Raw genomic sequence first — 23,751 nt, 5'->3', positions numbered from 1 at the left:
TCATTCTGCCTGCCAGAGAGAGTAGGGAGAAGTGTTTCTGCCATTCTGCCTGCCAGAGAGAAAAGGGAGAGGTCTTTCTTCATTCTGCCTGCCAGTGAGGAGGGAGACGTCTTTCTGCCATTCTGCCTGCCAGTGAAGAGGAAGAGGTCTATCTGCCATTCTGCCTGCCAGTGATGAGGGAGAGGTCTATCTGCCATTCTGCCTGCCAGTGATGAGGGAGAGGTCTATCTGCCATTCTGCCTGCCAGTGATGAGGGAGAGGTCTATCTGCCATTCTGCCTGCCAGTGATGAGGGAGAGGTCTATCTGCCATTCTGCCTGCCAGTGATGAAGGAGAGGTCTACCTGCCATTCTGCCTGCCAGTGATGAGGGAGAGGTCTATCTGCCATTCTGCCTGCCAGAGAGAAAACGGAAGAGGTCTTTCTGCCATTCTGCCTGCCAGAGAGAGTAGGGAGAAGTGTTTCTGCCATTCTGCCTGCCAGAGAGAGTAGGGAGAAGTCTTTCTGCCATTCTGCCTGCCAGAGAGAGTAGGGAGAAGTCTTTCTGCCATTCTGCCTGCCAGAGAGAGTAGGGAGAAGTGTTTCTGCCATTCTGCCTGCCAGAGAGAGTAGGGAGAAGTGTTTCTGCCATTCTGCCTGCCAGAGAGAGTAGGGAGAAGTGTTTCTGCCATTCTGCCTGCCAGAGAGAGTAGGGAGAAGTGTTTCTGCCATTCTGCCTGCCAGAGAGAGTAGGGAGAGGTCAGTGGAGAAGACAGTGTGTGTTGGGCCACCTCCATTTAAACAGGAGTGCTCCTGTGGTGAAGAGATAAAGAAGAGACATCCAACCAGAACTGTCCTTGACACAGACATGAGCCCCTGTCTGGTCTCTGGAAGCAAGGGGCAGGACAGGCTGGCCCATAGATAACTATCAACTCACCGACTTCCGCAACCATCTCCAGTTTGATAGCGTAACATGATTTTTCCACTATGAAGCCCCCTTTTGAACAATGCTCCACTTGTCCCTTTGTTGTGGTGAAGTTTCTAAGCAGGCCTTAACTAGTGTCGTGTCTTTACTATCATTAAACTGAAGACTTCGTTTTATCAAAGATTCTCTGTAATTAGTTACTCGATTAAACTGAATAATCATGTAACTGTAATTAACTAGGAAGTTGGGGCACCAAGGAAAGTATTCAGATTACAAAGTTATAATTTCCCAATATAACCTTTCAGATATTTTCATATCTGATCAATAGTCTTCTGATTAATGATTCATTTATTTTACCTCACGTTAGTCTCATTCCAAACGTCATAAATTGTTGGTTATCTGCACGAACCCAGTCTTCACTATGAGTCATCCATACATATTGTCTTAAATAATTGATTTATTGCTAACTAAGTAATTCACAGAAATGCATAAACAAACAGTAAATAAGGTTACATGAAATTATAGAATGTGCCCTAGTGGGCTGACCCGGCATGGCGGCTTGTTTGACAAAAGGGGAGTGGGGGTTTTACCAAGAAGTCACTACAGAGTTAATTATAACAATTAAAATGTTAATCCTTTAGACATGAACGCTCACTCATTCGAGAACAATTGCAATCAATATATATATATATATTTATGCTCAGTGTGTCGTCTTGATCGCAGGTGAAAAGTCTTTCTTTTGTAGAATTGTCCGTCTCTCCCCCTCTCTCTCTCTATCTTGGTTAGAGGGGATAGTTCAAAGTGACATTCGTTATAGAATGGATGTTTCGGCAGTTGTCGTTCTTCGCGTTCAATGATACTGAATTCCTAGCTGCAGACTAGTAGTCAATATCAAAGACTTGTTCTTATTCTGTCGGTATCGATAGTCTAAGAGTTTAACCATGTGGTATGGTTAAAAGATTCAGCAATGGTCTACAACCTTTGTATTCCCGTGACTGAGAGAAACATGGTCTGCTGATAATTTCTCAAAGTTGGGTTTTATTCAGAATGGCAGAAAAGGGCTGTCCCAGGATGTCTGACCCTCACTGGGCTCAGGGCCGGTCCAGGATGTCTGACCCTCACTGGGCAGAAAAGGGCTGTCCCAGGATGTCTGACCCTCACTGGGCTCAGGGCCGGTCCAGGATGTCTGATCCTCACTGGGCTCAGGGGTGGTCCTCTGATTTAGTTCAAATCAAAAGGAAATTGTATTTTTCTTCATTCAACAGTCCAAAATCATATTACACAATTATACAAACAGTATCATAGTCACTCATTCATCTTATACAACAATTCGATGTAAACCTCATATCTGAGGCTATTATATAAACAGTGTTATGGTAATGTGGCCACACCGTCTCTCTTGAGCTTCCCAAGTTGTGCCAAACGCACCAGTTCGTAGCTGGATTCTTCACAGATCTTTTACACTTTCTCTGGAACATAAAATTTGTTCATACCTCAAGATCTGTGAGGTGGAAGGATTTCCTTTATCTCCATGAAAAACTACTCTCTATAACTGTATGTCCATGAGGTCTTCTCAGGAATGTACGACCTCTGACCACAGCAGTCTGGTTGTAGAAGCAGAGAGCGGGGGATGGTGCTCACTGTACTCAAAGAGGGCAACATCATGACACTAGATAACCAAAGCTAGCTGCCATTAAGTGTTTACTTCTTTGGTTCTTTATCACGGGGTGGAGGGAAACATGGTTCAAAGGCCCAAAAAGACACCGCGCTCAGGGATGGCGACATTTAAGTCCAACTAGTCCTTCAACAGAAGACTGAAGCATAACCTTGATCAACCACTGCAAACAAAACAGCAGCCAGATTAACTTGGTATTGTTGAGAAAGTCCATTCACGTTTCAATTATCAATTATGAGTTATTTCTGAGTTATGTATATTAATTTAGTACATCACATGAATGGATTGTACTCTCTATATGGGAATGTCATTACTACAACACGTAAAACTTAGTGCATGCTCTTCAACCGATTGCTGCCTGCATCCTCCCGCCCGACAAGCATCACTACTCTGGACGGTTCTGACTTAGAATATGTGGACAACTACAAATACCTAGGTGTCTGGTTCGACTGTAAACTCTCCTTCCAGATTCACATTAAGCATCTCCAATCCAAAACTAAATCAAGAATCGGCTTCCTACTTCGCAACAAAGCCTCCTTCACTCATGCTGCCAAACATGCCCTCGTAAAACTGACTATCCTACCGATCCTTGACTTCGGCATTGTCATTTACAAAATAGCCTCCAACACTCTACTCAGCAAACTGGATGTAGTCTATCACAGAGCCATCTGTTTTGTCATCAAAGCCCCATATACTACCCACCACTGCGACCTGTATGCTCTCATTGGCTGGCCCTCACTTTATATTCATTGCCAAACCCACTGGCTCCAGGTCATCTATAAATCTATGCTAGGTAAAGCCCCGCCTTATCTCAGCTCACTGGTCACCAAAGCAGCACCCATCCGTAGCACACGCTCCAGCAGGTATATTTCACTCGTCATCCCCAAAGCCAACACTTCCTTTGGCTTCCAGTTCTCTGCTGCCATTGACTGGAACGAATTGCAAAAATCACTGAAGCTGGATTCTTATGTCTCCATCTCTAACTTTAAGCATCAGCTGTCAGAGCAGCTTACCGATCACTGTACCTGCACACAGCCAATCTGTAAATAGCCCACCCAACTACCTCATCCCCATATTGTTTTTTATCCTCTTGCTCTTTTGCACCCCAGTATGTCTACTTGTACATCATATCATCTGCACATCTATCAGTCCAGTGTTAATGCTAAATTGTAATTCCCCTCCATGGTCTATTTATTGCCTTTACCTCCCTACTCTTCTACATTTGCACACACTGTACAAAGATTTTTCTATTGTGTTATTGACTGTATGTTTGTTTATGTGTAACTCTGTGTTGTTGTTTTGGTCGCACTGCTTTGCTTTATCTTGGCCAGGTCACAGTTGCAAATGAGAACTTGTTCTCAACAAGCCTACCTGGTTAAATTATTATTATTATTATTATTTTTTACATATAATGGTGAACTAAGGGCCATTTTGTAATGCAGGGCCATTATATAGATGTTCACACCACCTCAGCTCTCCATGGTGGTGTCATTGTTCTGAGTATACAGGTTGCAGAGAGGTTCAAACAGCCGTCATTCACTAATGTATAATAATCAACATGACAGTTCACAAGTATCATAAGTACACTCATTAACCACAGAGAGTAATGGTCAACAAAGGAAAGTTGCAAATTCCCCAAGAGCTCCAAATCAAGGGAAGAATCCACTTTATTTTCAAGACAAAAAAGTTTGCCAGAAACTCAATATAAACTTTTGTTCAGACTAAGGTCAGCTATTCTCTTTCTTATAGGCAAAGGCTGGGGAAATTATGCAGAAGTACTGATTGATCTTTCCTCAGTTATTCACACAATAGTGACAGATTCCATATCTAGAGCTTGAAAGTTAGAAGGAGCCTTGTGGATATAAGTGTTCAGAAGTACTTGTTAAACCATAAAAACACTTGTTGGGAGGAGCCGTGAAAGGGTTCAGTGCAGCACTACAGAGAGCTGACAGGCAGCTAAGATGAAAGCCCACGACACGTTAGCAAACCACAGAACCAGCCATTATAAATCAAAGCCCCTTCATGATCAATACACCTCTATGGAATGGGAGCACAGAAAGAGAAGCACCATATACCACCAAACTGTAATAATCAACTTGACAAATGTAGACTAAGTTGTAGATAAAATCTACATGTCATTTGGATGAGGAAACGAAAACTTTGACATGCCAGAAGAAACAGTAAAATGGTAGGAAATAGAGAGTGAAAAGTGTGAAGAAGGAATTATGAGCAGCTAATGAAAACAGTCCAACTGAATGGACCTAACAGTACCTCTAGAACTAATAAATCTACATTCAGGTTCAGTTCCAGGAGGTAGAACCATAGAATTCGAATACTAATTGAATAGGATCTCTATGGGTAGAACACAAGAGTGATCCATGTTGTGTTCCAAAAAGTATAAGACTGAGAAAATCTCTCTCTCTAGTTGGAGGAATTCCAAGATTAAATGTAGATGTCCATGGGCTCACAGAGACAAAGATGGTGCAAACTAGCCAGAGAAGAACAGTGTAAGGCAAATGAACATCATGGCATTACACAACCCTTTATAAATTACCCATACATCCCTTTCGTTGATCTTCTCCTTGAAGAAAAAAAGAAACTGGTGCCCAGATATAGACATCTGTGATTGCATGAGAGGAGTCACTACAGCATACTAAAAACATGAGACGCTTTCTGACAAACTGGGTTAGATCGAAAAACCCAGTTGAACTTTTCAGTCAGCTGATCCGTGTGTGTATTGTGTGTTGTGTGTTGTGTGTGTGTGTGTGTGTGTGTGTGTGTGTGTGTGTGTGTGTGTGTGTGTGTGTGTGTGTGTGTGTGTGTGTGTGTGTGTGTGTGTGTGTGTGTGTGTGTTTAACTATTCTTGTGGGGATCAGAAGCCTCCACAAGAATAGTAAACTAACAAAAATTTGACCAACAGGGGGGGGGGTTAAGGTTAGACTTTTTTGGGGGGGGTAGAATTATGTTAAGGGTCAGGAGCTAGGGCTAAGTTTAGGGTAAGAGTACGGGTTAGGGTTAGTTTTAGGGTTAAGAGCTAGGGCTAGGTTTAGGGTAAGTGTACGGGTTCGGGTTAGTTTTAGGGTTAAGAGCTAGGGCTTGATTTAGGGTAAGAGTACAGGTTAGGGTTAGTTTTAGGGTTAAGAGCTAGGGTTAGGTTTAGGGTTAAGGTTAGGTTTTGGGTTAAGGTTAGGGTAAGAGTATAGGTTCGGGTTAGAGGTAAGGGAAAATAGGATTTTGAATGGGACTGAATTGTGTGTCCCCACAAGGTTAGCTGAACAAGTGTGTGTATGTACTAAACAGCAATTTGACCACAGATCTAACTGTGTTCCAATGTTATTACCATTGTCCCATCAAATTATAAGCCTAAGGAGATAGAAACAGATAGGGGTTTATGGGACCAGATAAACCACATCCAGGAGCCCAGCCAAACCACAGCCAGGAGCCCAGCCAAACCACATCCAGGAGCCAAGCCAAACCACAGCCAGGGGCCCAGCCAAACCACAGCCAGGAGCCCAGCCAAACCACATCCAGGAGCCCAGCCAAACCACAGCCAGGAGCCCAGCCAAACCACATCCAGGAGCCCAGCCAAACCACATCCAGGAGCCCAGCCAAACCACAGCGAGGAGCCCAGCCAAACCACAGCCAGGAGCCCAGCCAAACCACAGCCAGGAGCCCAGCCAAAACACAGCCAGAAGCCCAGTCAAACCACATCCAGGAGCCCAGCCAAACCACAGCCAGGAGCCCAGCCAAAACACAGCCAGAAGCCCAGCCAAACCACATCTAGGAGCCCAGCCAAACCACAGCCAGGAGCACCGGATAAAACACAGTCAGAAGCCCAGCGAAACCACATCCAAGAGCCCAGCCAAACCACAGCCAGGAGCCCTGATAAAACACAGCCAGGAGCCCAGATAAACCAAATCCAGGAGCCCAGCCAAACCATAGCCAGGAGCCCAGATAAACCACATCCAGGAGCCCAGCCAAACCACATCCAGGAGCCCAGCCAAACCACATCCAGGAGCCCAGCCAAACCACAGCGAGGAGCCCAGCCAAACCACAGCCAGGAGCCCAGCCAAACCACAGCCAGGAGCCCAGCCAAAACACAGCCAGAAGCCCAGTCAAACCACATCCAGGAGCCCAGCCAAACCACAGCCAGGAGCCCAGCCAAAACACAGCCAGAAGCCCAGCCAAACCACATCTAGGAGCCCAGCCAAACCACAGCCAGGAGCACCGGATAAAACACAGTCAGAAGCCCAGCGAAACCACATCCAAGAGCCCAGCCAAACCACAGCCAGGAGCCCTGATAAAACACAGCCAGGAGCCCAGATAAACCAAATCCAGGAGCCCAGCCAAACCATAGCCAGGAGCCCAGATAAACCACATCCAGGAGCCCAGCCAAACCACATCCAGGAGCCCAGCCAAACCACATCCAGGAGCCCAGCCAAACCACATCCAGGAGCTCAGCCAAACCACAGCCAGGAGCCCAGATTAACCACATCCAGGAGCCCAGCAAAACCACAGCCAGGAGCCCAGCCAAACCACATCCAGGAGCCCAGCCAAACCACATCCAGGAGCCCAGCCAAACCACAGCCAGGAGCCCAGCCAAACCACATCCAGGAGCCCAGCCAAACCATAGCCAGGAGCCCAGATAAAACACAGCCAGAAGCCCAGCCAAACCACATCCACGAGCCCAGCCAAACCACAGCCAGGAGCCCAGATAAAACACAGCCAGAAGCCCAGCCAAACCACATCCAGGAGCCCAGCCAAACCACAGCCAGGAGCCCAGATAAAACACAGCCAGAAGCCCAGCCAAACCACATCCAGGAGCCCAGCTAAACCACAGCCAGGAGCCCAGATAAAACACAGCCAGAAGCCCAGCCAAACCACATCCAGGAGCCCAGCTAAACCACAGCCAGGAGCCCAGCCAAACCACAGCCAGGAGACCAGATAAAACACAGCCAGGAGCCCAGCCAAACCACATCCAGGAGCCCAGCCAAACCACAGCCAGGAACCCTGATAAAACACAGCCAGGAGCCCAGATAAAACACAGCCAGGAGCCCAGCCAAACCACAGCCAGGAGCCCAGATAAAACACAGCCAGGAGCCCAGATAAAACGTAGATGCATTTGTGTTTATTTTATCTGTTGGTTCCCAGCCAACATCATATTTTCTCTGTAAACAGGGTTGCAAGAGAGAGGGTTACAACCATAGAATTAGAATATTAGAATGGCCATGAACCTTCTTATGATGGGATAAATGTCAGCCATTTTGGTCAGGGAATTGGTCAATCATGGTTTGCCAGTCCTGTGATAAGATCTTGTAGAATTGATCTGCACTGTGTGTTTGTTAGCTAGCTAGCCAGCCAGTTTTAGAGGAATTTTTCCATTAATTGTTCAAATGAAATGCCAATATGCCAACATTCCACTCAAACAATGCAGTCAATCCACAGCCGTACACTGGCTGAAAACAGTTGATGATATTAGGACTGAGACAAGTTGTAAATGCAACAACTACTGATGCTGTATCATAAAAGCACTCACACTTTCCAAGAAAATAAAATCTGAGGCATTTATGGTCAGTTTACATATATTTTAGTGGCTATTTATACAGAAAATGTGTATAAAACCTGAATAAACTGTATTTATAACTTTGTGACAATATTTTACATTGACAATAATTATATTATACAATTTCTAATATATGCCATGCCTTTCTTTTATTTTCCTGCTTAAGAAAAATCTGCATTATGTCTCTACTGCCATTCATTCCAATTAAATTGGTTTTGATTTCTTCCTGACCAATGTCAGGGAGAAATGGAATGCCAATTTCATTCCATTCTGGAACTTTGAGGGTTTATGACATTGCCCATCTAATTTAGGGCGCGTTGGTAAATTCCCTCTGGCTATCTACCCTGACTTCAGAGCACTCTCGTATGAGTGTTCCGAGACCAGAATAACTGATGAATTTACGAACGCTCAACACCCGTTGAATATGACCAGTAAACGTCGGCAAAAAAAGCGTCATTAAATTGTTGCCAGCAGCACAGTTACAGTCGCCAACGCTCTGAATTTCTGAACACTCAGAGCGCAGTCTGCGCGCACTCTGGCACTCTAGATTGAATTTACGAACAAACCCGCAACACCGACCCAAAAGAATCCAACGTAGCCATGGTCCACATTACCGTTATCACAAACTGTTCAATGTTCCCTATTATCCGTGGATGTTCTTTCTAAAATGATGCATTTATGACGAGGAGATCGGGTTAATGGACAATGTAAATAAAATGATATAACTATCACCATTTGGATAACGTATTTCAGCCAAAGTGTGCACAGTTTAATAAAGCCTACTTGTAAGCTATGTCTATCAATGCAAATTCAAAAGCTCAAGTTGGATCCCTCCCTGAATAATTGGGCGGCAGAAAGTGTTTTTATTTTAAATCAAATCCATATAGCCCGTCACCTCCTCTAAATACCCAGATTTCTCATGCCGCTTTTTCTTTCATTTCATTGCCTTACTTTAGTTGGGGCCCTCAACCACCTCGCATATTTAACAGCCCGACTCTTCACACCATACTGCACCAAATCCGGTTATTCAGAAGAGCATGCAATCCAGAAGTGTTTTTATCAACTTGTCAGATAAGCTATTAGTTCTGCTCCGCGTCCAGGGAAAGAGAGGAAGAAACTCTCCCTGAGCTAAAACAATGTCCCAGGGGTTAAGGCGAGAAGGAAACCATCCACTATGCTCTCGGATTTTGCTGCAAATACCTTCAAGTTTCTTTCGGCTACGTTTCACTTAAATAAAACTTCACACATTTCATCCACGGACTTCATTCTTTTAAAGTGTTGCTTTGACTAATTTAATTAGGTAAGATGATTAGGCTACATAATGTTCCACTCATATTGGATATGAGTTGCAATTGCCGAGTCGTCGTTGACTATAGTGGCCTATTTAAAAACACGTCTAAATTATATTACTAAGCCAAGCGCCATCAATTGAGTAGGCCCTCGTTCTTTTACAGGTCGAGTCAAGAGAATGCAACGCGAGATAGAGTCCTCAATATTTCTGTTATTAGTCACACTTGCTCTGCACGTTGTTTATAATGTTTAATTATGCATGAAGAATATAGGAGAGGGAGGGACATGGTGGGTCATGTATTTCCAAATATTGATCAAGGAATAGTGCTCTGTTGGTGGGATTTTGTATTAATTAATTATTGAAGTAATTCTGGCATAAATGTTTTATTCTTTCTACTACAGTAGCCTACTTAGCTAAGTATATTAGGCCTCCTGCCACTCATTGTCTGTTAAATGTAAATGGCTGGTGTCAAGGTATAGCTACCACCTGAAAACACGTTTGAATCATTTTTGTTTGATTGATGTTCTCAGAGAAGCTCAGTGCTATTGTGTTGTAGAGTAATTACTGTTCCATCCGAGTGCATGTATTATGTATTTCTATTGAAGGAGAGAGGTAGGGCAACCCTGCTTAGTTTAGAATTTATTTAAGATTAACATAATTTCTTCAAACTCGCATAAGACTAACTAAAATAATAAGTATAGCCCGACATTGCGTATTTATTTACATTGAAATGTGTAAATATAAAAAAAATGTAATTAATAATTAAGTAATCAAGCACATCTTACTTCAAATACATTAGGCCTACACTTTCTCGATCTTGAATTCATTACATTTCCACATCAGACCACAACTTGCACATTGCCTAACCTTTTCAGCGTTATAGTATAAGAAACGCATGCATAACTAGCTTGTATTCATTCCAATTACTTATTTATATTCAAAGGTTAAACTCACCTCAACAGCGCTGAAAAGTAACCCGTTAACTTGCAATGTTGCACTGTGTCCAATAGAGACCACTGCACAACGTGGAAACCGCACAGCCCATAGATTAGCCTATGTGACCGTGTATTGATTCATTATTCAGGCATAGTCTAGCCTACTCCCGGAACATGGTGAAAGATTAACACAAAAATATGAATTTGTTCTCACTAATGCTATTCAATTACCCTACAGTTTCACTCAGGTTTGAATACTGGATTATCATATGTCCACGTTGATGCCAAGACTGATTGGATTTTGGAAAAGCACCCTACTAACAAATATACAGAACAAAACATCGATTGAAATAATAGTAAATAACTGTATCTTATAAAGATATTCTATCGGCCCAAATATGGTCACTGACATTATCCCTAAACAGTTATTTAGAATACATTTATGTGGCAAATATAGATAAAGATATGATCAAAACCTATTAGTATGCATTATGGAACTAACTAAATTGATTTTTGGGACATATTTAGTTCTATTTGATACATTATTAATACAAATTGTATTGTAAAAAAGGCACAGACACAATTCGCCTGAATTATGCTATCGAATCCTTTACATGCACTGTTTAATTATATAATGATCATAACTTTGTAATAAATAGGATAATCAAACTGTTCCTGTGATTTAAATACTTTGTTAACTGTACCATTCTAAGTCGATATTTGCAAGTTTGCACAGTTTGCAATCCAATATGTTTTTTTGTGTGTGGAAGATATAGGCAGATATAGGCAACGAAACGAAAAGCAATAGGCTGCTATGGACAACTATTGGAAGTTGAGCTCTAATAACTGGTTTCTTGTATAGCGCTGGTTGATCTATAAAAATCATTGATGTACGTCTGATAGCCTATCTGTAATGCACATCGAACGTGAGAGCACACAATGTTGATGCATTTACCTGTACCACTCCAGTCCGTTCTCGTAGTTGCGGTCGAAGAAGTGCGGCTCGGCTCCCACAGCTCTGATGTCTGGATGCACGCGGAGGAACTCGAGCAGCGCGCGCGTCCCTCCTTTCTTCACCCCGATGATGATCGCCTGCGGCAGTTTCTTGCTCCCCAAGTCGTTGGAGAAACTTGACATCGCACCGGGTTCAGGAGCTCTCTGCCCCGCACCCCTCATCTCACCCCAGTCCTCAACTCCTCTGTACGCGTCTATCTCTTTATTGAGCTGGTCTCTGGAGGAGGTCCGGACGGATGGTTCGTCGTAATCGGATTCTATATCCACCCAGGGTGGGATAGGGAGTAGTCTGGACATGAGGTCCGCTCTGGCGTTATTCTCGGTCCTTATACCGACCACGGACCCCGTCCCAGTCTCCTTTCCCCGGTTATTGTCCACGACCAAACTTGGCATGGGGGCGCAGTAGCCCACGCAGGAGTAGAGCATATATACCCAGAGTAAAAACATGATGCCGAGCAGAAATAATTTATTTTTAACCGGGCTGAATGAGAACGCATACAGATTGTGAGAAATCTGGCTATATTCCATAAGCCTTTAGGTTGCATACCATATTGCAGCAACACATATTGTCAAAACCACTCACTCTCGATTGTACCTCAAGTATCCTCGCCATTCACCTAAAACGAAAAAATAATAAACCAAGCAAATAATCTAAAGCGGATGATGTATCCACGAGTGCAAAGTCATTGCATGCTATAATTGTTATTCACCAGAGCCACGGGAAATAATTCGGAAATTGAAAGGAACGACTGGTGCACTTCAGTGGTGCTACTCCAAGCCCCAGTCGTCTCTCTCCACAAGCACCACCGTCGCCAAACCTTTCTTCAAACTGTTAGTTTCAGGGCTTCTTCCGAGGACAAGACATTTACAGCGCGAGGGGGCGTAGGGGTACTTCTGATTGACAATCACCATGGCCAATTGACGCAGGCAAGTTAATTAGCTAGCTAAACGGACCTATCACAGGAGATTGTGGGAGGGCGCTCGCGTGGGATCCTGGTTGAGATCATTAAGGATAGCCAACGAGCGTTCTATGGAAAACAATGAACGACGTGGAACTGACCTTCCAAGGAGTTGCATTATTTTCCAGAGAACGCATGGAGCCCCGAGTTGATCATCCCTTTTATACCAGGGCTATAATTTAATACATTTGCTGATAGAAATTAGTTAATTTTCCGGTAGAAATGTGTTCAACATTAACTGAAGTAGCTGGCAAGTTTACTAGATATCTACAGTAGTTGCCGTGGTAACCAAACCATCAGTCCCAGCTTGCTATTATGAACATCAAAATCAACTATGCCAATAATGTTTTCAATTCGACTTTTGCTTTCAAAAGCAGCTCAAACAAAACATTCAAAAAATAACTATATCCATTCAATTATACTATGCAAATATAATGTGCCTTATTTAATCAATTAGGCCCGAGGGGATGTGGTATAGGGCCAATATACCACGGCAAAAGGCTGGTATATTGGCCAAATATCACAAACCCCCGAGGTGCCATATTGCTATTATAAACTGTTTACCAAATAAGTGTTTTGTCATACCCCTGGTATACGGTCTGATATACCACGGCTGTCAGTCACACAATCAGTATTCAGAGCTGGAACCACCCAGTTTGTAAAGGGAAATAATGAAACAAGTATTCAACAATGCCATGACATATTTAAGCAATAAGGCCCGAGGGGGTATGATATATGACCAATATATCAAGGCTAAGGACTGTTCTTAACCACGACAACGCAGAGCGCCTGGATACAGCCCTTAACCCTATACCACAACCCCCTGAAGTGCCTTACTGCTATTATAAACGGGTTACCAACGTCATTAGAACTGTACAAGTAAATGTTTTGTCATACCTGCGGTATGTGGTCTGATATACCATGGCTTTCAGCCAAATCAGCATTCACGGCTCGAATCACCCAGTTTATAATGTCTGTATACCACGGCTGTCAGACAATCAACATTCAGGTCTCGAACCATCCGGTTTATAAATGCTCTTATTGGACGAAGAGACATTATGGATTCTAATCACTAAAGAAATTCTAAAGAGTTCAAATTATTTTTACCGAGGCAGCTGTGAAGTCCACCAGCTGTGCTATTCCCTTTTTTTAAATCTTTGTGCACTATTTAATGTGTATATGAACACATTGTATTGGATAGGGTAGTCTGCCCTGGTCTGTGTCATATATCCTACAGGCCTACGGTAATACATGATTTATTATGCATAACGATGACCCATCTTGTCTTCTCAAACTCAATATCAACTGATGTAATTGTTGCTGGCACAGATCTTCTGTTTTGCCAAACATATAGGCTATCGATTGTGCGAAGCACAGTATATAGGCTGTATATAAATTAAATATGCTGCATTATACGTTAAATATTTCCTTCCATATTTTCAAGGAGAAAAACAGTTCGATTATTGTGCTTGCAAATAATTGTAGATGCAGAAAGTAGCGGTGGTTATCAAAGGAGAGTAAGGAGCCTGAGCCATTTGATTATTAGTATTTATTTTTTACACTGAACAAAAGTAGCCATTAAATAAATATTAATAACAATGGTTCATACCTTTATTGTTGATAACAAGACATTCATTATCAGCAGTTGCATGACAACAATGACAAGATTTAATAAAATGATTTATTATGTTATTATTATGATCGAAAACGACACAGTAATTCATTTTGAGTTATGTTAGTGTTGTAAGAAAAACATTTTCTTCATTCGTTGAGGACTTTGCCCAATCCGTTTGTTATTTGTTAATGTTAAACTACTTTTTTTTATGCCAACGGCAAATACCCCATGTTGGCCTAAATTCAATGTAAATACTCAGAGACATGTCGACTTTAAATGAAAGCTGTGTGTGCTGGAACTTTCGATCCAGTTTACCAACAAGCCTCCAAACTTTTTGCTTGCTCTGATAAGGTGGCTTATTCATGATTAAATAAACGCATTTGCATACCTGTTGAGAACGTTTTCACTCTCACATGGATATGAATGTTATAATGTGGATTAAACATGTTTTACGTTTTTGGAGCAACATATGAATGCTCATTCATAAAGGTACACTTTTGTTTATTATTTCTTACTGCATATGAACTCATAAGGCTACCTCATGAACTGGTGAACATGTTCTTCTTAAATAAATTAGACAAACGTTAGGTAAATAAACCAAGTATTTTTTCGTAAATTGTCAAGGCAACTGCTGTAGCCTAGTAGCCTACAGACCTCTGCCAGCCCCTGCCCAACAGCCTACAAACTGATGCATGTTACATGAAAACTAAACCCATTTTCCGAGGTCAAAAAAACGATTATATTTTAGCATGATCGTCGTGAACAATATTTTCAAACCATCAAAAAGGACAAAACATCAACAAGATCTTAGCAGGCCTAAATTACAGCAATTGTTTAACACAACTTTGCACGGCTGACGTAACTCAATGAAAACCCTAACATTGTTTAAAATAACTTCACATGAATTAGGGGTCCGAGCACCGATGTGACTGGAAAAATATACTGTTATCGTAGGAGTTATTTGACCTATTATTATTAAAATGAATAACTGATAAACCAGATGATAAAACAACGACGGCCAAAAAAGATTAGTCTACTTGAGCCTGAACATTTAACAAAGACACTTCACATTTCAAAGATATCAGTAATGTTAATAATGTTATATAATTTACAGGCCACCATAAAAAGACAGTTCGGGATACAATTCAAATCCTTATGAGTCACTGACATATTTGCACTACTTAGTGTTTTTGTATCTGAGCTTGAATATCTCACAAGTTCTAAATACATTTCGTACATGATCAAGTAAATGGCCACGATCTGTTAAAAGGCCACACATTTACTTTTAAAGTATGCTACATTACCGATCGGAGGTAAATCCACGACTCCAAGAGTAGGCTTCTTTACATGACTGGCCAGGCACAATAAGGCCGCGCGGGGAGACTCGGCCAGATGTTACCGTCAATAATCAACTCAGTCCTCCTTCGGGACTCGGGCTCGTTCGGGAGTCGGGATACATATCGAGTGTACAAAACATTAAGCACACCTTCAGGACAGCCTCAAGTAGTTGGGGCATGCACTCTACAAGGTGTCGAAAGCGTTCCACGGGGATGCAGACCCATGCTGGCTTCAATATTTCCCACAGTTGTGTCAAATTGGCTGGATGTCCTTTGGTTGGTGGACCATTCTTGATACAGTTCTTGACACACAAACCGGTGTACCTGGCACCTACTACCATACCCTGTTCAAAGGCACTTCAGTATTTTGTCTTGCACATTCACCCTCAATGCCACACACACAATCCATGTCACAATTGTCTGAAAGATTATAACTCTTTCTTTAACGTATCTCCTCCCCTTCATCTACACTATTTGAAGTGGATTTAACAATTGGCATCAATAAGGGATAATAGCATTCACCTGGATTCCCCTGGTCAGCCTGTCATTGAAAGAGCAGGTGTTCCTAATGTTTTGTGCACTGAGAAAATCTTCTGTTAATGGTAGCCTATGGCAACACAATCTCACTCAATTCGTGCAAATATGTACAACAAATATTTCAGCAGATTTTGTGCATTTCTGTGTGACATTTTGTGTTAAATACCCCCAAAATGTTTATTTTTATTTGTGTATTTAACCTTTAACTAGGCAAGTCAGTTAAGAACAACTTCTTATTTACAATGACGGTCTACCGCGGCCAAACCCAGAGGACGCTGGACCAATTGTATGTCACCCTATGGGACTCCCAATCACGGCCAGATGTGATACAGCCTGGATTCAAACCAGGGACTGTAGGGGGGACGGGAGGGGAGATTGGGGGGCAAACTTCCAGAACAAAATTTTAGTTATTAGAGCAATGCATTGGTGTTCTACACTGCCTTTTTTGTGTCCCACATTTATTTATATATATATATTTTTTAAAAACACACATTCTAACTCAATATTGTTAATTATTACAGGGCTGTGAAACCCATAGCCTAATGGCCTCAGACTGAGCATTTCTCAACATTCATTTACGGAGAGGAATTTCCATTTTATAACAGGTAGTGTCCATGTATTTACTGTAGTGTTGATTAATTATTGCTTCTTCAGTGGAAATACAGAATATGTATAAAAATGCCAAATATACCAAACGCTAAATCAATCAGAGATTTAACACTATTTATGCATGTTAATCACTACTGAAATGTGCAAACTACAAACACTAAACCAGTTAAAGATAATGAATACATGTTCAGAACACCTCCAAAACAAAGGTCATGTGGTTTGGTAAGAAAATTGCCCCTCTCCCTACAGGTGTGATTACTTCCTCTGAGGGTTTAGAGCTTGAGGTTATCATCTCAACGATACACTGTCCTTCTCTCAGCACATATCAAAGCTGCAGGCTAAAGTTAAATCTAGACTTGGTTTCCCCATTTCATAATCGCTGCTCTTTCACCCCAGCTGCCAAACTAACCCTGATTCAGATGACCATCCTACCCATGCTAGATTACGGAGACATAATTTATAGATCGGCAGGTAAGGGTGCTCTCGAGCGGCGAGATGTTCTTTACCATTCGACCATCCGAATGTGCTAGAAGGCCAGCATCCCAGAGTCGCCTCTTCACTGTTGACATTGAGACTGGTGTTTTGCAGGTACTATTAAATGTAGCTGCCAGTTGAGGAATGTTTCTCAAACTAGACACTCTAATGTACTTGTCCTCCTGCTCAGTTGTGCACCGGGGCCTCCCACTCCGCTTTCTATTCTGGTTAGCGCCAGTTTGCGCTGTTCTGTGAAGGGAGTAGCACACAGCGTTGTACGAGATCTTCAGTTTCTTTGCAATTTCTTGTATGGAATAGTCTTCATTTCTGAGAACAAGGATAGACTGATGAGTTTCAGAAGAAAGATCTTTGTTTCTGGCCATTTTCAGCTGTCTTAACATAATAAGTGTTTTCTAATGATCAATTAACCTTTTAAAATCATAAACTTGGATTAGCTAACACAACGTGCCATTGGAACACAGGAGTGATGGTTTCTGATAATGGGCCTCTGTACGCCTATGTAGATATTCCATTAAAAATCAGCCGTTTCCAGCTACAATAGTCATTTACAACATTAACAATGCCTACACTGTATTTCTGATAAATTTGATATTATTTTAATGGAAAAAAATAGCTTTTTTTTCAAATACAAGGACAAAGACTGGACTTTTGGTAGGCCGTCATTGCCAATAAGAATTTGTTCTGAACTGACTTGCTTAGTTAAATAAAGGTTACATAAAATACAATAAAAAATGTTGTTTAAGGTGGCGAAAAACACCATCTTTCCCAGTAGCTGGATATCTAGTTTGGAAAACAGTAATCCACGTCTGAGTCGCTCGGGAAGAGTCAGATTTGAACCAGAGTTTAACATGTTTAACAGTAGGATGTAGTACACAGATATTAACTTTCTAACACACCATAGCAGCTCTTTGGCCCAAAGTTGGATCAACAAGTGTGGGTGTATCCTTCTTTTCTCTCCTCAATCCCCCATTTACCAACATATTCAGTTTGAACAGCTTGTCATAAACCCACAGCTTCATCGTGAAACATAAGATGAGGTATCAGTACTGTGTGTGTGTGTGTGTGTGCACATTGTGTGTGTCCAGAGCCCCCGTAGCGGCCGTCCAGTTCATGACAGGGGGAATGGCCCCCACCACGGCTCCCACCCAGGTGTTGGTGATGCTGAGCCTCTTCAGGGGGGTGTAACAGCAGGTGTAGAGGAAGATGTTGAGGGCCCCCAAGGGCCCCGTTAGAGGGTTCACAGCCAGGGTCAACACGATGATACCAGGGACCCCACAGGCTAAGGTAAAGCCCACCGCATGGAGAGGACTGAGGGAGAGAGCGAGAGGACTGAGGGAGAGAGTGAGAGGACTGAGGGAGAGAGAGAGAGGACTGAGGGAGAGAGAGAGAGGACTAAGGGAGAGAGAGAGAGAGAAAGGATAGAGGGAGAAGGAAGGACAAAGTCAGGAAAGTACAGAAAGAGGAAGGGGGAGCGGGAGGGAGGGAGGAAGAGAAAGACACAATCTTAACAAATTCAGCAAGCAAAAGCAACACTGAACACCGGGCTTAACGACAGAGAGAATGCTAAACACCGGGCTTAACAACAGAGAGAATGCTGAACACCGGGCTTAACGACAGAAAGAATGCTAAACACCGGGCTTAACGACAGAGCGAATACTGAACACCGGGCTTAAAGACAGAGCGAATACCGAACACCGGGCTTAAAGACAGAGCGAATACCAAACACCGGGCTTAAAGACAGAGCGAATACCGAACACCGGGCTTAACGACAGAGCGAATACTGAACACCGGGCTTAAAGACAGAGCGAATACCGAACACCGGGCTTAAAGACAGAGCGAATACCGAACACCGGGCTTAACGACAGAGCGAATACTGAACACCGGGCTTAAAGACAGAGCGAATACTGAACACCTAGCTTAAAGATGAAGAGAATACTGAACACCTGGCTGAAAGACAGACTGAAAAAAGGGAATAGAACAATTGCTCAATCCCCATCACAGATCTACAATGCAGCCTTCATGGTCTGATTGAGATAAGCAGACATGTGGAGATTATAGGATAAGATGATAATAGCCCCACATGCAAAGACACACACACACACACAGGGAACGCCACAAAGCCGGGCCACAGGGCCGGGCCACAGGGCCGGGCCACAGGGCCGGGCCACAGGGCCGGGCTACAGGGCCGGGCCACAGAGCCGGACCACACACTCAGACAGTTTGCGGCGGAACGGCGCATAGTCTGAATACAGGGGATTAGAGGAGAGCTCATGTGATCAGCGTTTGTCAGGGATAAAAGTGGCCCTGCAAGACAAAGTGTGTGGCATTACACACGTCCAGAGATCAAACCCTCCTCAGCTCTCAACCACAGAGACCCCGGCTTTTAACCAGATGAAGACTTCCTCCTTCTCTTTCTGGCTTTTATTGAAAGCAGCTAGCTAGAGACTGGTTCAAATTGACAAGTAAATACTTTGTAAATTAGAGGAGGGGAGGTTTGGAGATTAAAATCTTGACCAAACGCAGCAGGCCTTCAGTAGAGAAAACTGGGCTTTTATTTTCTGTCGAGTTCATAAGATAGTGTATTAATGTGATTAGTGGTGTTATTTCTGTTTTTTATGGCCATGATGGTGGTGTGTGGTGTGTGTGTGTAGGTTGGGTTTGGGTTATCTCTGTGTGGGTCGAAGTACGGAATGTGTCACTGAGGGGGGTTATCTGGCTTTTGTTTACAGTTGATTTATTTTGTACTTTTTACCCCTTTATCTCCCCAATTTCGTGGAATCCAATTGGTAGTTACAGTCAACTCCTGTACGGACTCGGGAGAGGCGAAGGTCGATATCCTAATATGGGCATATCAACTTCCTAACACACCATAGCTGGTCTTTGGCCCATGCGTCCTCTGAAACACCACCCTGCCAAGCAGCACTTCTTCTTGACACACAGCTAGGTTAACCCGGAAGACAGCCGCACCAATGTTTCGGAGGAAACACCTGCTGACACCTGCCGACCATGTCTGCGTGCAGGCGTCCGGCCCTCCAAAAGGAGTCGCTAGAGCTCAATGAGACAAGGACATCCTGGCCGGCCAAACCCTCTCTTAACCTGGACAATTGTGCACCGCCTCATGTGTCTGCCCAGTCGGCTGCAACACAGCCTGGTATTGAACCCAGATCTGTAGTGAAGACTCAGTAGTGAAGCCTTAGACTGCTGCGCCACTCGGGGGGCCCTCATTGTTTACAGTTTGACACTGTCCCAGTCATAACGCGGTCAGCCAGGTCGGTCAGCACGAAACACTAAGGCACTGAATCTGAAGCTGGCTGGCTATCAGAGGGAACTTACTCTCCACAACCGGGGGATAAATGGTCTTCACCAAGTTCTAAGTTATTCAAGCTAGAGTGAGAGAATGAAGAGACGATGAAGATTTATACAGGAACATAGGTTGAAGGCGTGTCTCAGAGTGATGAGGGGTGGTTAGTGTCAGGCATCCAGGCTTTTCCCATTAGATCAATGAAAAGGGCCCCCGCCGCCGTTTCTCTCTGAATTGGTTATGTTCCAGAACCACCACATGCTACAGCATCACACCACAATAGAGAATGACTCAATTTAATTGAAAGATTAGAGGGAGAGGAGAGCTCTGACAAGATGTCCAGAAAGTTTATCAAAGATATCCACCAGTACGCTTGGTTATATAAGACAAAAAAAAACAAACTTTTCTTCATTGAGCATATTTTATCATCGGAGCTAAGCTTGAGCTGGGTCCAGGGAGCCTCATGGAGAGAGAGCGGATGGGGGGGGAGAGAGAGAGAGAGAGAGCGGATGGAGAGAGAGAGAGAGAGAGTGGATGGAGAGAGAGCGGATGGAGAGAGAGAGAGCGGGTGGAGAAGGAGAATGTGAGATGCTGAGGGCTTGTTTGACAGCGACTGTAACGGTTGTCTAGGCCACAAATGGCACCTTATTCCCTATATAGTGCACTACTTAGGCAATGGTCATATTCCCTATGTAGGAAATGGGGTGCCATTTGGGACCCAGTTGTAGCTATCCAGCTGGTCCACAGGTTACGTGTGTGTCACACACATTACTCAGTCACGTCAACAACAGGAGGTACAGACACAGCCAAGCTGTGTTTGGAGAACAGTCTACATCCTGATTCACCAAATCAACAAGAGGAGTGTCCTTTAAACAACATGTCCCATGCGGATTCCACTGTGGACATGACGAGATAGGGCCAGGTCAGGGTTCAACACAGTTGTTATGGTCGGAGTCTTCTCATTTACCCTGGAGTTCCCCTAGTCCAGGGATCATCAACTAGATTCAGCCAGGGGACAATTTATTATTGAGCGGGTAGTCAGGAGGCCAGAACACAATTACTAAGAATTTGAAGACTGCAAATTGACCCATGTTTGTTTGTGAGTAATTGTTTATATGTAATACAGTCCGTTATGTGGGCTCGCTTTATTGTATTGTATTTGTCTATTTTTGAGTAAATTCCATTTACTCCTCTACACAAGCTACACACAGACCTCATTACACCTGTGCTCTGTGTTCATGTAGGCTACCATGCTTCAGAACCAGTACAATAATTAGGCTTCTAGCTTCTAGGTGGCCTAGCGGTTAAGAGTGTTTGGCCAGTAACCAAAAGGTTGCTGGTTTGAATCCCTGAGCCGACGAGGTGAAAAATCTGTCAATGTGCCATTGAGCAAGGCAGCAATTTGCATGTCTTCTGGCCAATGCTCCCTGGGACTGCCACACAGAAATATCAGTCCATGGAGAGAAGCATGACATTGAACTTCACTCAACTTTCTAAAGCAGTGGTCACCAACTGGTCGACTGTCAAACATTTTCTGTAAAAAAACAATCGTTGTGTTCCTATTTTTTTTTTTATTTTTTATGGGCTGTTAGCGGTAGAGCCACCCAATTCAGCTGCCCTGCGCGCTAGGTAGGAGAACTGTTGCCATTTTTAACCATTTCATGTGTCAGAAGGCACAAACTCTGCCTTCCCGGCACACCCAGAAAGCAAATTAAGTGCACTATAGGCCTACCACTGGCCAATCGGATGGCTCAGATGACCGTGTCCACAGTAATGTAGCAGGCATAAAAGAAAGCAACTGCAAAGTTGATACTGTGAGATTTCAAAACTTTTAAAACCATGACGAGAGAGACTCAACAAATACAGCAAAGAGATGCTTTTTTTAGTTCATGTTAAGTTCTTACTTAACACATTTAAAAAGCCATAAAATGCACATTCTTCCTATTACCACTCAGCGCTACAACAAGCAGTGCAGCAGTAATGAATGAGTAGGAAAGTGTATCTATAGGCTTGCTTTGTTATTAATATCAAGAAATATTTATTTTTCTCTGGTCATAGGAGTAACAACATGAATTTGTGCATGAGGCAGAAATAAAGTGTTGCGACTGGAAGCTGGAAGACTGTGGAGGAAAGGGAGAGCGGAGGGATGTTGAGAGGTGGACCCTCAAGTCTGCTGCTCTCTCGCTTCACAGTGACTGACCATCATATGCAGGCACCATCAGCCCAGTAAAATACAAATAAAAAGCAAATTATTTAAATGTATGGTCACTCAGCTATTCTTCTCAAGTAATACAACGGTATCTATTACCGGTGTGATCATACAGTATTGCCTATCCCAAATGTTGAAATATATATATATTTTTAAATGCCTGAACATCGGCAGGGCAATTCAAGCATTATATGGGGTGGTAAAGTATTGGGCCTATAGCTTACTGCACAAACCTCATTGCTACAGTACAGTTTTTAATTGGTTAATGTTGCATAAGCTTACGTTTTTTAAGTCATGTACAAACATATCTGATTGGTAGTTCTCGGCTTGCATTTTGATTCAAAATTATCCAGAAAAGGTTGGTGACCACTGTTCTGCAGTTTTCTCTGTTAACACTATCAATGTTGACACGCAATATTAGCCACTTTCAATTAGGGCTGTCGCGGTCACAAAATGATTGTGAAGCAAATAACTGTCGGTCTCACCCATGGAACGTCTACATTTAAAAAGTCAAGTACATCCATCTAATATAGCCTATACCTTCACAATACAACCATTATTTATTTTAGAAAGGCCTAAAGGAACATGATATGAGGAAAAGAACAGAAGAGCACACTGAGTTAACCTTATGTTAGGTCCTGATCTGGCTATGCCGTATGGCTGTGGACTACTGTAACGGTCGTTGTCGGTGGAAGAAGGTGAGGACCAAGGTGCAGTGTGGTATGTGTCCATTTTTATTAAATGAACATGGAAATAACCAAATAACAAAGAGAAACGACCAAAAACAGTTCTGGCTGGTGCAGACACACAACAGAAAACAGAAAACAAACACTCACGAAACACAGGTGGAAAAAGGCTACCTAAGTTTGATTCTCAATCAGAGACAAGTAACGACACCTGCCTCTGATTGAGAACCATACCAAGCCAAACTCAAAAACCAACCTAGAAAAACAAACATAGACTGCCCACCCCAACTCACACCCTGACCATACTAAAACAAAGACAAAACAAAGGAACCAAGGTCAGAACGTGACAGCCCCCCCCAAAGGTGCGGACTCCTGGGTGGGTGTCTGTCCGCGGTGGCGGCTCTGGTGTGGGACGTGAACCCCACTCCACCATAGTCCTTCTCCGACTCTCTACCCGCCTCCATGGCCTCTTTAACACGGCGCCCCTTGCCGCCTACCTCGGACTGGAAACCCAAGCCACGGGTCCTGAATGGACTGGAGATTCCGGCAGCACCGGACGGACGGGATATTCCAGCAGCACCGGACAGACGGTAGATTCCGGCAGCACCAGACAGACGGGAGATT

General features: G+C 43.3%; 1 protein-coding gene and 1 pseudogene across 1 annotated transcript in view; both read right to left on the bottom strand.

Annotated features, from left to right (window-relative positions):
• The window catches only part of LOC135511920 (heparan sulfate glucosamine 3-O-sulfotransferase 3B1-like), a 52,431-nt gene extending 40,218 nt beyond the window's left edge, over positions 1 to 12,213 (bottom strand). The window contains exon 1 of the mRNA XM_064933440.1: positions 11,321 to 12,213. Within this exon, the coding sequence (XP_064789512.1) occupies positions 11,321 to 11,907 (587 nt within the window). The 5' untranslated portion in view covers positions 11,908 to 12,213. The remainder of the gene's footprint in view (positions 1 to 11,320) is intronic.
• A 3,953-nt stretch (positions 12,214 to 16,166) lies between these two features.
• The window catches only part of LOC135511354 (protoheme IX farnesyltransferase, mitochondrial-like), an 86,285-nt pseudogene continuing 78,700 nt past the window's right edge, over positions 16,167 to 23,751 (bottom strand).

The sequence above is a fragment of the Oncorhynchus masou genome, chromosome 24, assembly GCF_036934945.1.
Source record: "Oncorhynchus masou masou isolate Uvic2021 chromosome 24, UVic_Omas_1.1, whole genome shotgun sequence".
NCBI classification, from domain to species: domain Eukaryota; kingdom Metazoa; phylum Chordata; class Actinopteri; order Salmoniformes; family Salmonidae; genus Oncorhynchus; species Oncorhynchus masou.
Note: the sequence above shows the minus strand (reverse complement) of the source record. Positions and strands in the feature narration are given on the sequence as shown.